This window comes from Carettochelys insculpta, chromosome 4, assembly GCF_033958435.1.
Source record: "Carettochelys insculpta isolate YL-2023 chromosome 4, ASM3395843v1, whole genome shotgun sequence".
Taxonomy (NCBI): Eukaryota; Metazoa; Chordata; order Testudines; family Carettochelyidae; genus Carettochelys; species Carettochelys insculpta.
Window position 1 is genome coordinate 72,751,105 of NC_134140.1, and position 13,755 is coordinate 72,764,859.

General features: G+C 41.8%; 1 protein-coding gene across 1 annotated transcript in view; it reads right to left on the minus strand.

The window, feature by feature from the left end:
* CPE (carboxypeptidase E) overlaps positions 1–13,755 on the minus strand; it is a 106,247-nt gene that overhangs the window by 19,763 nt on the left and 72,729 nt on the right. Inside the window, exons 2-5 of the mRNA XM_074993066.1 lie at positions 9,451–9,647; positions 5,331–5,498; positions 3,604–3,721; positions 1,085–1,267 (exon numbers count right to left, since the gene is read on the minus strand). Of these exons, the coding sequence (XP_074849167.1) occupies positions 1,085–1,267; positions 3,604–3,721; positions 5,331–5,498; positions 9,451–9,647 (666 nt within the window). The remainder of the gene's footprint in view (positions 1–1,084; positions 1,268–3,603; positions 3,722–5,330; positions 5,499–9,450; positions 9,648–13,755) is intronic.

Genomic DNA, 13,755 nt, shown 5'->3' on the forward strand with positions numbered 1-13,755 from the left:
GGCGCTATTCCCATCCCCTCATGGGGTTAGTGACTTCGACGTCTCGCCACCTAACGTCGATTTCAACTTCGAAATAGCGCCCAACACGTGTAGCCGTGACGGGTGCTATTTCGAAGTTGGCGCCGCTACTTCGAAGTAGCGTGTACGTGTAGACACGGCCAAAGAGTTCCATGCTTACCTGCCATTTGCTTTATGAAGGTGTTATGGAGGTGTTGCAGCTACAATAGCTATGGAAATATTCCCATAGGGATGCATCTGAGATTCAGCTTGGGTTACACCAGCAAACACTGAAGAGCTTTGACATTTTGTTCTATTAATATGTCATAAAATATCTCATTTTAAAGTAACCACAATTACTGACCATCCTCAAAAGCAAGTGAACCAACATTGTGCAATAAACTCTTTCATATCTGGCAGCCCCGGGACTGGGGCTACTATATTACATATAATAGAGAGGGATCCCTTTGCCGTCAGTTCTCCGACAGTGAAGCTGCAGTACAGCAGCTCTCCCCTACCTGAAGCCCTCAGCAGCCCAGCCTCTGGAGTGTGGCCTCTGCCCACGCAGCTTACCCTGCACTCCCAGCTGCTCACACCCCAGTCTGTGCTGCCACATGGAGGGAGCTAGTCCCCTGTTCTCCAGTCACCAATTCACTGCCCTCTCTCAGAGGTTCAGCAGCCCCCAACATCTCAGGTCCCAGCTTGTGCTGCTGCGTGTGGAGGCTAGCACATGGCAGAGGGACACTCTCTCTCTCTCTCTCTCTCTGTCTTACACACACACACACACACACACCGCTGGCAACAGCTGCTGAGGAGCCTCCACAGCCCAGGCCCAGGGAGACACGGAGAGCAACAGATGCAGCAGCTTCATCTCGGCTCCTCACCCACATCCCAGCACCAGTCCCTTCTGAAGAAAGGGAAGTGACATCAATGGCTTGGGGCAGGATGGGATTCCTTCGCTGCCTGCGAGCAGCACAGCCCCAGGATAGCGCCTGGTGGCAGTTACACTATTGTTAATGCCAGTTATTTGAGACTGGATTGGCTGCCAGTTAAAATACAGTTTACTGTACCAGCAAATGGCACTGACCTCCAGGAACACTGTACCAAGCACCGCCATTGGTTGTTCCATCTACAAAACTGCTGTCGTCGTCATTCTTACGACATGGTGGCCTGTCCGGATCAGACATGGCAGGGTTCAAAGAAGAATAGCCTCGAGCTAAGCTTTGAAAAATCGCATCATCAGGACAGGAGCTGTATTCATGAGTGCTGCCTGGAACAGAATGTCAGATGCATGGATTAGCAGGTTAGTCACACGCTTTGCACTCATGAACTCAGTAGGGCAGAGACTGTGTCTTACACTTTTATGTAAAATACCAAGTGCACATGTGGAACAGCAGAATTAATATTTAATAATAATTCTATTACTTGAATATGTCAATCTTATCTGTATTGCTATTATTAGAGATATTAATGCAAATGTTAATATTATTCATCATTATGTACCAGTATTAATATAACTGTTATGAATTGTACAGTACCAAATACCTCAGTGTCTGTCAGGCACATATTTTACACCCAACACAAAAAAAGCCAAGTGTTTGCAATCTAGTATTGAATAATATGATAATTGTAAGTGAAAAACAGTAAGGAGAAAATGGATTAAAGGAGGACAAGAGTTACAAAGAAGATTAAATGGTTATTCATTTTAAACGTCTGCATATAGGTGATTAAAGTAATTAAACAATAACAATGCTAAATGCAAACTGACAAAATGATTGTGCTGCAAAGTAAACCGTTTTATAAAAGACTACGCACATTCAAACAACGCTAGTGAAGGAGAAACTGACACAGTTATTTTCACTAATATACACATATCACTTCCATGACTGCATTTATTATAGTACCAATAGTTAAATCTTGACATCATAAAGAACTCTTTCAACTGGGTACATCACTAATGTTTTACTCTGCAAGTCACAAATAGTCTTTGCCTACATGTCATTTATTGTACGTGCAGTTACTGGTTAGCTGTCTTTGGTAATTACTAGAGAAGTGAACTACAGAGAGATGAGGAGTCTGATACGGAGAGTTAAACATCAATGGCAGAAGGGGTAAAATCCTAACTCCACAATAATAAAAGTCCCACTGACTTCAGCAGAGTCAGGAAATCACCCAAGCAGCTTTTGCTATTTTACCATCTGGAAAGTCAGTATGCTTGGCAAGTTCCTAGATTCAAGACTACCATTTCTTCATTGACAGGTACCCAAAGTCACTTACCCTATTCCCTTCTCCCTGATGAGGAAAATCTGGTATAACTAAAATTGATACAAGTAGGGTGCTGGTCCCCAAACCGTGGGACATACACTCCAGGAACACTTGAGGAGGCACACTGCATGGCAGGGCAGAAGTGCCACATTTCCAGCCTCACTCCTTTCCCAAACAACCTGTTACCCAACCCTCACTCCACTATTAAGCCCTTTCATCCTCCAGTCCCAGTCCACATCGAGGCCCAGCTCCACCCTTGTTCTCTCGCTGTTCCCAGGCCAGCTCCAACCCCATCCCCATTCCCCCGTCCCCCATTCCTGAGTCCAGCTCTACCCTCAACATCTCTCCACCCCCAGACCAGCTCCCCAGCTCCTGTTCCATCCCCAGCTCCACTTTCATCCTATGCTCTACTGCTGTGGGTATCTTGGCTGTGTAGTCATGGGAGGGAGCAGAGACAGATCCATTAAGGATAAATGTGGGGCATAACTGGATAAGTTTGAGTATCACAGATGGGGGGTAACCCTAACCCAATAAATTCTTCATTAAAAGTTTGCACTAAAATTACAGTGCAAATTGATAAAATCTTTTTATCCTGATTCTCTGCTATGTTAGACCAGCTGTATGCCAAGGTACTCTACTGAAACTGGGCCCTCTAACCATAGAAAATGCTTTTTAGAACTAGAGATTGAAAGATTACATGTTAACTACCTTTTAACCAATAAATGTAACTAATAAATGAATAAGCTATAGAAGTGGCTCATTATTAGATAGTTGCATTGCATCTCCACTCAATGTCTAGCTAATTAGACCTCAGGTGGGGCAATGTGGGCAAACTGGAGAAAGTCCAGGGGAGAGCAACCAAAATGATTAAGGGTCTAGAAAACATTACCTATGAAGAAAGATCAAAAAAATGAATTTGCTTAGTTTGGAGAAGAGACAACAGTGGGGAAATGATCAATTTTTCAAATATATAAAGGGTTGTTACAAGGAGAAGGGTGAAAAAATTGTTCTTGTTATCCTCTGATGATAGAACAAGAAGCAGTGGGCTTAATTTGCAGCAAGGGATGTGTAAGTTTGACTTTAGGGAAAACTTACAATTAAACACTGGAACAAATTGCCCATGGAGGCTGTAGAATCTCTGTCATTGAAAACAGGTTAGACAAACACCTGTCAGGAATGGTCAAGATAATGCTTAGTTGTGCCATGAGTGCAGATAACCTACTGGTGTCCCTTCCAGTCCTACACTTCTATTTGTGAGAAAGTGAATCTTAGCAGCCATGGAAGGATAGCTCGTCTATGTCCTATTTGTGTCTTTGGACATCTGAGGCTAATGATACACACCACTGCGAGTTTCATCATATGGATAGTTTGCAACAAGGTCTCCTCCATGAAGGTTGGCTGAGAGGACAAAGGGAATATCCATAATCCAGTGAATGATGCTTTTAGTTTCAGGAGCGAGCTACAACGAAAGAGATGTTTATAACAATTTTCCTTAATAGTCCATGTAGAAAAATATTCAGCAGTTTAATGCCTTTTAAATACAGGCTCTGATCATACTTATGGCCCACCATTTAATTGAATGGAAATCTTTCCACTGGATTCAAGTAAGCAAACTGATATCTTTCCAGATCCTAATGTCAATCTGGAAAAGCCCCATTGACTTCAGTGGATTCACATCAAAATAAAACTGGTGTAAATTAGATCAGAATCAGACCTGACATTTATTTATTGACTGCTATACGTAGCATAAGCAGTGCAGCAAATACTGTGGTAATTTTGAAAACCATGAAAAAATAAACATTGATTTCACTGTGTGATAACTACAACGGATAGACAGTAAAATTAACCCTGTGCTGAGCTGGTAGTCACTTTCCATCAACAGATTATCAACATCTGTAATGAAAAGCTGTCTTTTAGAGCCATGGCCACTTAAATGTGTATGTCAATGCACCAGTACTTCGTGAAGCATTCTGCATGTGAAGATCAGAGGTAGGCAGAATCCCTCCAGACAAACCCACACACAGATATGGGTACCTAAATAATAACTGAGTTAAGATCAGCTCAGGGGTGAGCAATAATTTTTGATGTGGAGGCCACCCTAAGGCTTTGGAAAGTGGTCAAGGGCTGCAGTCTTCCACGATACTAATGGTGGAGATATAGGGTCTGGGATGAAGGTTGGGTGCAGAAAGCAGCTTGGGATAAGGGCTTGGGGTGAAGAAGGGTGTGTGGGGTCTGTGACGGAAAGTGGGTGCAGGATTTGGCTTGTGACCTAGGGCAGGAAACTGGGGTGCAGGGGTTTGGGCTGTAACCTAGGGAAGGAGGGGATAGTGACCTGAGGCAGTGGATTGGGGTTCAGGTGTTTGGGATGTGACCTAGGGCAGAAGGGGGTTGTGATCCAGGGTGGGGGACTGGGGTGCAAGGGTCTGGGTTGTGACCTAGGGGGTGTGACATGGGACATGGGATTGGGATGCAGGAGGCGTTTCAGAGGTTTGGGTTGTGACCTGGAGCAGGGATCTAGGGGCTGGAAGGGGGCATGGGAGCAGGAAGAGGGGTTTGGATTATATGGCATAGGGAGGCAGGACAGGGGGCAGAGGCAGGTTCTGGATGGGAGGCTTACCTGGGGGACTCCCAGCCAGCATTCCAGCAGGTTTCTTAGACAGGTTCCCTGCCTGTCCAGCCATGGCCAGGGCGAGGTGCATCTATGAATAGCTGGAGCCTCAGGAGAGGGATGGTTTGTGCACTGTCTGTGCTTCAGACAGGCAGCTCCCATTGGCCAGAAACCAGCCAATGGGATTATGCTAGTGACAGGGGCAGTACATGAAGCCTCTTCCCTGTCTCCCCAGGCTTAGAACTGCTGGAAGACAAACAAGGCCCTGAAGCCACTTTTCTGAGTGGGAGGCCAGCAGTAGAGTGAGGAGCCTGTCTGAGGCTGCCCACTGTCTCCACAGGTTGGATCTGTGTTTTGCCCAGCCCTGGATCAATGTATAAGTGAATTCAGACAGTGTTGCAGAAATGCAAGATCAGAACACACTCCAGTAGTTTTGTGGAAAGAACAGGACATTATTTACCTTAGGATTCTGGTCCACAGCTTTCCTCATGTTTTTCAGTAGGTGATTGTTGGGGCCACCTTCTCTCTCATTAACGTAGACTATTCTATCCAGGTCAGGGAAATTACGGTTCAGGTCTATTCCTTGAGCATTACTTCGACCAACAAACCAGTCTTTGAGTTCACCAGGCTGAAAGGGGATAGGGAGTGGAGAGAGAAAACAAAAGTAATTCAGACCAGCACATGTGTATTAATATTGTTAAAATAACTTGTACTACTGTAGTACATGAAGGCCCTAGTCCAAAACCAGGAACCCACTGTGCTAGGCACTGTACAAACATGGGGCAAAAAGATCCTGCCCCAAAGAGCTTACAATCTAATTATAAGAAAGATAATAGATGGATATAGAAAGGGGAGTAACAGTAAACAACGAAACAATATAGGTGACAGTTGCACACTGGCAACCTAGCCCCTGTCATGGTTTTGTAGACATCAGAGCAAAGGATAGTTTTGCTGAAGGAACTGGAAGGTGGAAGACAAGGTAGTTTTGCAGATGTTGAAGGGAACCGCTTCCTAGATGTGAGGGGCAGCACAAACAAAAGCACAATGGTGCTTTGTGATGGTGAAGGCCAGCAATATTGGCTAGTCACAGATAAAAAGCAACAGGTCTACAAGAAAGAGAGATGACAGGCAGGGTGGGATTGATTATGAAATGCCTTGAAAGTGAATACCAGCAACTTATATTTGATAGGACTGTGAATGGAGAAGAGAGGAGACATTCATAAGAGGGGTGGCATGGGCTAGAAAAATTATCTAAAGAGCAGCACTCTGAATGTACATGAGTGAGGCAAGGTTGCATTTACTAAGGACAGAGAGCAAGATGTTGCAGTAACTGAGACACAAGATGAGGATAACCTGCATGAGCGTTTTAGTTATATGATGGACAGGGAAGGCTATGTCTTCGAGATGGTACGCAGAAAGAATCAATACTAGCCTAAAATAAATTTGCACCCTGGAGCAGGCTGCAGTGGTCACTTACGAAGGCAAAACTACTACTGAAGCCAATGGTATTTTATGTGAGTTTGCACTGTGAGTGGACTTCAAGGTTAAGTCCTAGAGTCAGATGATTGCACATCAGCAAGCTTAAACGATGAGGTTAAAGGCAAATTCTCTTAGGAAGGTTCAGCCTAGCATGACAGAGAGTTTGAATTTCTATTATCCTGATTCAAATCACATTATTTCCAAAAGATCAAATAGTGGAATTCATAAGCAGACCAACTCCTATCAAAGTCAATTGTCCTCATCCAGCGAAGAGCTGCAGCTGTTCAGCATCTCACAAGGACCAGGAACAATATGAGTTTTGCATTAGCAAAAAATTCCAGATTTGGCTATGATGTTTTCATTTCTGAAAGTAGGAAAGAGGTTCTTTCCCATTTTAAATCAGAGCTCTTAAAAAAAAAAGAGAGAGCGAGAGAGAGAGATCCCACAAGACCGGAAACATGGCTGCCTTATCAAGCTTCCAAAGAAAGGCAACCTGAAGGAACACAAGAAGTGGGGGGAGGCTTCATTTTATTGTTTATTCCAGCAGAAGTGTTCAAGAGGATTCCGCTGGTGAGAAGGAAGACAGAAATCAATAGACCGCTCAAGAAACAACAGGCCAGTTTCTGAAGTGAGAGATCCTGTGACAACTCCCAAAGTGATCATAGAATGGTCACTCAAGTGGAACACCCCTTGTGCATAACCTTCATAAACTTTGAAAAAGCCTTTGACAGCACTGGTAGAGACACTTTGTGGAAACCACTGCAACACCATGGAATCCCATACAAAATTATTAACTTGATTAAGTCAATGTATGAACCTTCAACATGCCAAGTTCTTCACAATGGTGTCTTGACAGAATACTTCAGCATACTGTTGGGAGTGTGACAAGTGTGCCTATTGTTACCTTTCCTGTTCTTGGTCACAATGGACTGGATGATGAACAGGACAACAGATGGCTATCAATGAAGCATTTGGTGGACACTTTTCAAACAGCTAGAGGACATTGATTTTGCTGATAACGTTGCCCTCCTTTCACACCAACATGAAAGCATAAAAGAGAAGGTCACAACACCACATAAAACTTCCTCAGGGAGTGCACTGAGCATTAACAAGGGGAAGATCAAAGCAATGAGGATCAACTGGTCCAACACCACCATAACACTGGGCAGGGATGACCCGGAAGATGTGGAGCAGTTTACCTACTTGAGGAGTGCTCTGGGGATAGGTGGAGGAACAGATAAGAATATCAGTGCCAGGATAGGGAAAGCAATAGCTGTATTCAGGACTCTCCATCCCATATGGAGTTCACAAATAATATTTGCAAAGATGAAACAGCAGATCTTCAACACAAATGTGAAGAGAGTGCTCTTGTGTGGATGTTAGACCTGGTGTACTAAAAAGTTTTCAAATCACAAGCCACAGAAATTCATAAACAGATGCCTGAGGTATATCCTTCACATCAAATGGCAAGACTCTGTCAGAAATGAGGAGCTTTGGAATAGAACAGGACAAAAACCAACTGACATTGAGATCATGAGAAGAAAGTGGGGATGACGAGGCCACGCTCTCAAAAAACATCATCCATCAAGTCCATCAAGCTCTCATATGAAACCTGCAAAGAAAACACAAAAGATGAAGACCAGGGACAACGTGAAGGTCTTCTTGAAAGACAGCAAATGGGGTACAGCTGGAGCCAGATAGAAGTTCTGTACCAAGATAGAATGAAGTGGAGGAGACTTGTAGATGACCTGTGCTTCAATGCAGAGTACAAGGTTAAGTAGTAATAATAGTAGTCTTAACAAACAAACAAAAAACATTTTACATGAGTATGTCATATTTTTATGGGCAATATAGTTTCTACTTTACTGCCACTAGAGGGAGAGTTAATACTGAACATTTTGGGGAAACAAGGATGGTAATCGATTCAAACATTTCTCTTAGTTTAACAACATTTTCAGAAGCAGGCTCTTGCTCATTTAGTAATATATACAGCTTGCACAGTAAATTTCAAAATTACTATAGAAGTAATCTTTCAAAATTATTATACTCAAAGCCTAATGAAAATACATTTTGTTAGGAATGTAAACGATAGCTATTTGATATTTTATACTATACATCATAGTAACGCTCACATCTTTATTAAAGGTACAGTTACAGTTTTCAGTAGTGCCCATGTGCTAAAACTCCCATCCTAAAGGCCCTTCTGCAGATATTTAACTTTAAAGAGGTCAGTAGTCCTATTCATTTCACTGGATATATTCATATCAAACTGAAATAACAAGCACATGTAAGTACAGGGCTGGTGGACCAAACATCCATGAGCAAGCAATCCATTAATACAAATTTAAATCTGTGTGAACAGATAATTTTCTTCATTGTTTTCATTATCCTAAATTATTTGCGGAATCATACTTGGTCAGTAGGTGGTTAAGAAAACACTTGTTTAGAGCCTCTGATATTTGAAATTAAAGCAGTTTTATGGAGATATACACACAGTGCTTTTTTTGTGAAAAAATAAAAATAAAAGAGAGGAGCCGGTACTCAGTTGGCTCCCTGCTGCTCCAGCAAGCCAATCCCACAGCTGTGGCTGCTCGTACTGGTACTCCGTACCACCACAAAAAAAAAAAAAAAGCACTGCATAAAGATCACATGATGTGTTTTGTTTTCCCTGAATATAATTTTCAGAATCAGGCTTCCAGTTGGAATAACCTTAATTATGAATTAGACTTACTCTTCCACCAATATGTTGCAATATTCCATTAAAACTTGCTATTTTGGGGGGTGGAAAACATTCTTGTCAGTAAACTTATTTGACAGAATATTTATGAAGTGTGGCAACAGAAAGATCATGAACGCAGAGAATTAGTTTAAAAACTAAAATGAACATTTGGAGACAATTTTTGCAGTATTTGCCTAGTATTCTTATTATAAAGAACACCTACAATGTATTGCAATCTTAAACAATATTATTAAGCTGAATAAACAAAAGTCATTGCAGTGAAAATTCAGGTATTTCTGAACTTATTATGTTAGTGATGTTTTTCAATGGGTCTAAGGTAGATACAGATAGTGAAGGTACTTACAAACACTGGCTTACAAACCTGAGAGGCTGCCTTCTCAAACCCGTCTGGATTTAAGGATGGCATGATGTGAATGCGTGTGCTGTGGATCAAGTTGATAATTGTTTCATTTCCCTTCTGGTATTCGTTACACAGGTATTGAGCTAAGAAAATGAGCAGCTCCCTTCCAACTGCTTCATTCCCGTGCATATTCCCAACATATTTAAATTCAGGCTCCCCTGCAACACATAGAAGAAATATCCCTTAGACACATGAAGAGTATATTCACCCATGCATGGATAAGTGTGGATCAGGTCACATAGCATATTACAGCTGCTTCTAACATTATTATTATTATTATTATTATTATAGCTCTTTCTATGTCCCCACCATCAGTCCCTGAATGTCTAAAGAAGGGAATTCAAAGACTTCCTTCGGGGTAGCGAATTCAGATTTTCAAACCAATACGGCTACGTAAACAAACAGGAATCCTTATTCAGGACTTTGGCTAAAACAAAAATGACCAAAGAAAAATCTAAGGCTATGTCTAGACTATAGGGCTTTGTCGACAAAATGGCTGTAAATTGACAGAACATGGCACTTTTGTCAACAGCTCTATCCAGCTCACCTCGAGGAAGAATGCCTCTGTTGACAGAGATCTGCCGACAAAAAGCCGGTCTGGACATTTTGAGGGCCTTATGTAGACAGAAAAGGCTTCTGGGACACTGGGCAACCCTCTCTGCTGTGTTTCCAGCTGGCTGTTTTGCCAACACAGCAGCTGGGCAGTCCGGATGCTCTCTGTCAACATAGCGGATTGCTCTTTTGATCCGCTCTGGAAGTCTGGACACAATCTGTCGACAGACATTTTGTCACAAATATCTGCCAACAAAAACTTCTGCTGACAAATTGCTTTAATCTAGATATAGCCTAAGACAAAATACATCAAATGCTGACAAACTATGCCATGCATCATTAGTATTAATGATGTGACTCTACATATACACCTTTCTCTACATATACACCATGTAACTTATATTATCCAAATGCAGCCCATACACTAATTGTTTAAAGAGAGGAAAAGTCTGGCTAAATTAACCATTTAATCGTTAATTTCATAAATGCATCTTCCATATGGACCACTCTGTAAGGCCTCTACCACAGATTCCATGTCACAAACACCACTACTGAATACAACGGATACTGGCGAATTAAAATAACCCTTCTCCCAAGCTTCAGATAAATCTTCTTAGCTGAATATACTTTAGGAGGGTGAGGTTAAACCACTCCCTAGTTTTAAATATTTTAAACTGGAAATATTTTTAAACAATATTCCCAATAACTACTGTTCCTGGTGATTTGAAAGTCTTAACTGCATGAGACATTCATTTTAGATTTTATAGATTTAGAGCAGCATCTTGATGGACAGAATGTGTGACTTTTCCTTAATTAAATACAAACTCCTGTCTTCACAAATTATGCTTATTGATCCATTATCACTGCAGCTATAGATGAAGAGGAATTACAAGAGAGGGTCTGAAGTCCCGAGAAGCATGAAGAATTGATATATATTTATTATTTAAGAGCCCTGAGCTTGTAAACATAAAGGCATGTGTTTAACTTTAAGCACATGGCTATTCTAACTGAAATCAAGGGGACTCTCCAGGTTAAAGGTAAGCATATTCCTAAATATTTGCAGGATTAGTGGCTTAATTTTCTATTTATGCATGTTCATCTCTAGATATGATTATTTAATTTTTTTATTCCATTATAACTGCTCTTGTATGATCAAGGAGTCTTTCAATGAGACACTTTGAATATCTAATACTGAATATCTGAAATGTATTAATGATTGTGTCATATACAAGACACTGGTAATAACTGTCCTACTCTATTTGGCCCTGGTGAGGACCCAGCTGTAGTACTGTGGCCAGTGTTAGAGATCACACTTTAGGAAAGATGGGCTAAAACTGGAGCACAAAAATGACTGAAGATTAGAAAAACTCACCTATGTGGAAAGGGTTAAAAAACTGTGCATGTAAGGTGTGCAGAGAGAAGACTGACTGGACCTAATAACAGTCTTCAAATGTATTAAGGGCTGTTATAAAGAGGATTGAGACCCATTGTACTCCCCTGAAAGCAGGGCAAGAAGTAATCAGCTTAATGTACACAAAAGATTTAGGGTAGATATTATGAAACCTATTCTTATAATCAGAAAGTTAAATACAGAAATTGTTTACCAAAGAAGGTGGTGGAATTCCTGTCACTGAATGCTTTTAAGAACTGGCTACAAAAATAGTTGCCAGCGATGATCTAAATATATTTGGTCCCACCTTACTGTGAGGGGAATGGACTAAATGACCTCTGAGGTCCCTATGTAAGGAATTACTCCCAAGAGTAAGTGCTACTCAGGAGGCTTGTGAGTGGTTGCACAGGTAAGGCCTAAATAATTACTAGAGGAGGACATAACTCTTTGGCCTTTCATAACTCTTTGGTCTGTGCTCATTAATCATGAGCCAGTGACAACCTGTAGCTGGCAAGTGTTAGTTATACCAGGTCCACACTCCCAAGGATGTTTTGTTATGCTTAAATTACTCCCAGAAATTTCTTATCAGATAGAGAGAAACCTCAAGACAGGTCTAAGGGTTGTTTTCAAATGGGACTGCATCTTTTTACCTGTCATATCCAAAGGTGAGTGTTGTTCGTGTTTTGTTTTCGTTTTTGTTTTTAAGTTTGGAGAGGTAGAGAAGATGCAGGGGAGGCTGGATGGAGGGGTTAGTTTGCTGTTGTCCTTTTGACCCTATTTCCAGACCATCCTTCTTCAATTTAGCGGACACACAGGAAAGCATAATTGTTATTAGAAGTGGTGAGCCACCTAGGCTCTTGGAAGGGACGGCAATGGCCATGCATGGACAATAAAAGTAAACGTGTGGCATTTTTAGTTAATCATTCCTATGGCCTCAGCAGGAGTATTCTGTGCAGTTGAGGTAATGCCATATCAGAAGGATATTATGCAATTAGAGGAGATGTCAAGGAGAAAGATGGAAACACTCATATGAAGAGAGCTGGGAAACAGCAGGATTGTTTACAAAGGGGATGAAAGACAGGAAACACGATAACAGGATGAAAAATGATGACTCAATTAGAGGAGCTAGTGGAACTTCACTTCTCCCAGTACCATAACAGGGAGACATTCAATGAAAATGAAAAGTGTCTCAGTCCGAACTGTGAAAAGAATTAAATGTAATTAAATATTGTCAAAGAGCGTCATGGAGATTAAAAATTAAAGATGTTTACATGAACAACAAGAATATCCAAAATTATTAGTTAAAAAGCAATGTTGGAAGGTAGATAAAACTCCATATTTCAGGCTTTAAGCCAAACTCTATGAAGCAGGGATTAGAATGAGACTGGAAAAAGGCAAATGTAGTGCTCATCTTGGAAAGGAGGACAATCAAGGGAACTATTGACTGGTCAGCCTTACCTCAGTCCCTGCAAAATCATGGAATCCTGAAGGAATCCATTTTGGAGCACTTGGAAGAGGGGAAAGAGATCAAGAGTAGTCAACATGGATCCACCAAGGGCAAGTCATGGCTGACCAATCTCATGAGCTTCTATGATGACTGGCTTTGTGGACATGGGGAAGTCAATGGATGTGATATACCTTGACTTTAGCAAAGCGTTTGATACTGCCTCCCACAACATTCTTGCCCATAAGTTAAGGAAGTACGGACTGGATACATGGACTGTAAAATGGATAGAAAACTGGATGACGGTCAGGCCCAATGGGTAGTGATCAATGGCTTTATGTCTCGTTGGCGTTCGGTTTCAAGTGGAGGGACCCCAGGATCAGTTCTAGGGCTGGTATTGTTCAACATCTTTATTAATGACCTGGATGAGGGGATGGATTGCACCCTCAGCAAATTTGCAGATTACACTAAGCTAGGGGAAGAGGTAGATAATTTGGAGGGTAGGGATAGGGTCCAGAGTGAGCTAGATAAAATGGAGGCTTGAGCCAAAAGCAACCTCATGAGGTTCAACAAGGACAAGTGCAGAGTCCTGCACTTGGGATAGAAGAATCACAAGCACCGTTACAGGCTGAGGACTGACTGCCTAAGTAGCAGTGCAGCAGAAAAGGCCCCAGGTTTTACAGTGGATGAGAGTCTGGATATGAGTCAACAGTGTGCCCTTGTAGCCAAAAAGACTAACGGCATAGTGGTGTGCGTGAGGAGAAGCATTTCCAGCAGATTTAGATAAGTTATTTTTTCCACCTATTTGGCACTGGTCAGGCCACATCTGGAGTATTGCATCCAGTTCTGAGTCCCCCGACGATAGAAAATATGTGAATGC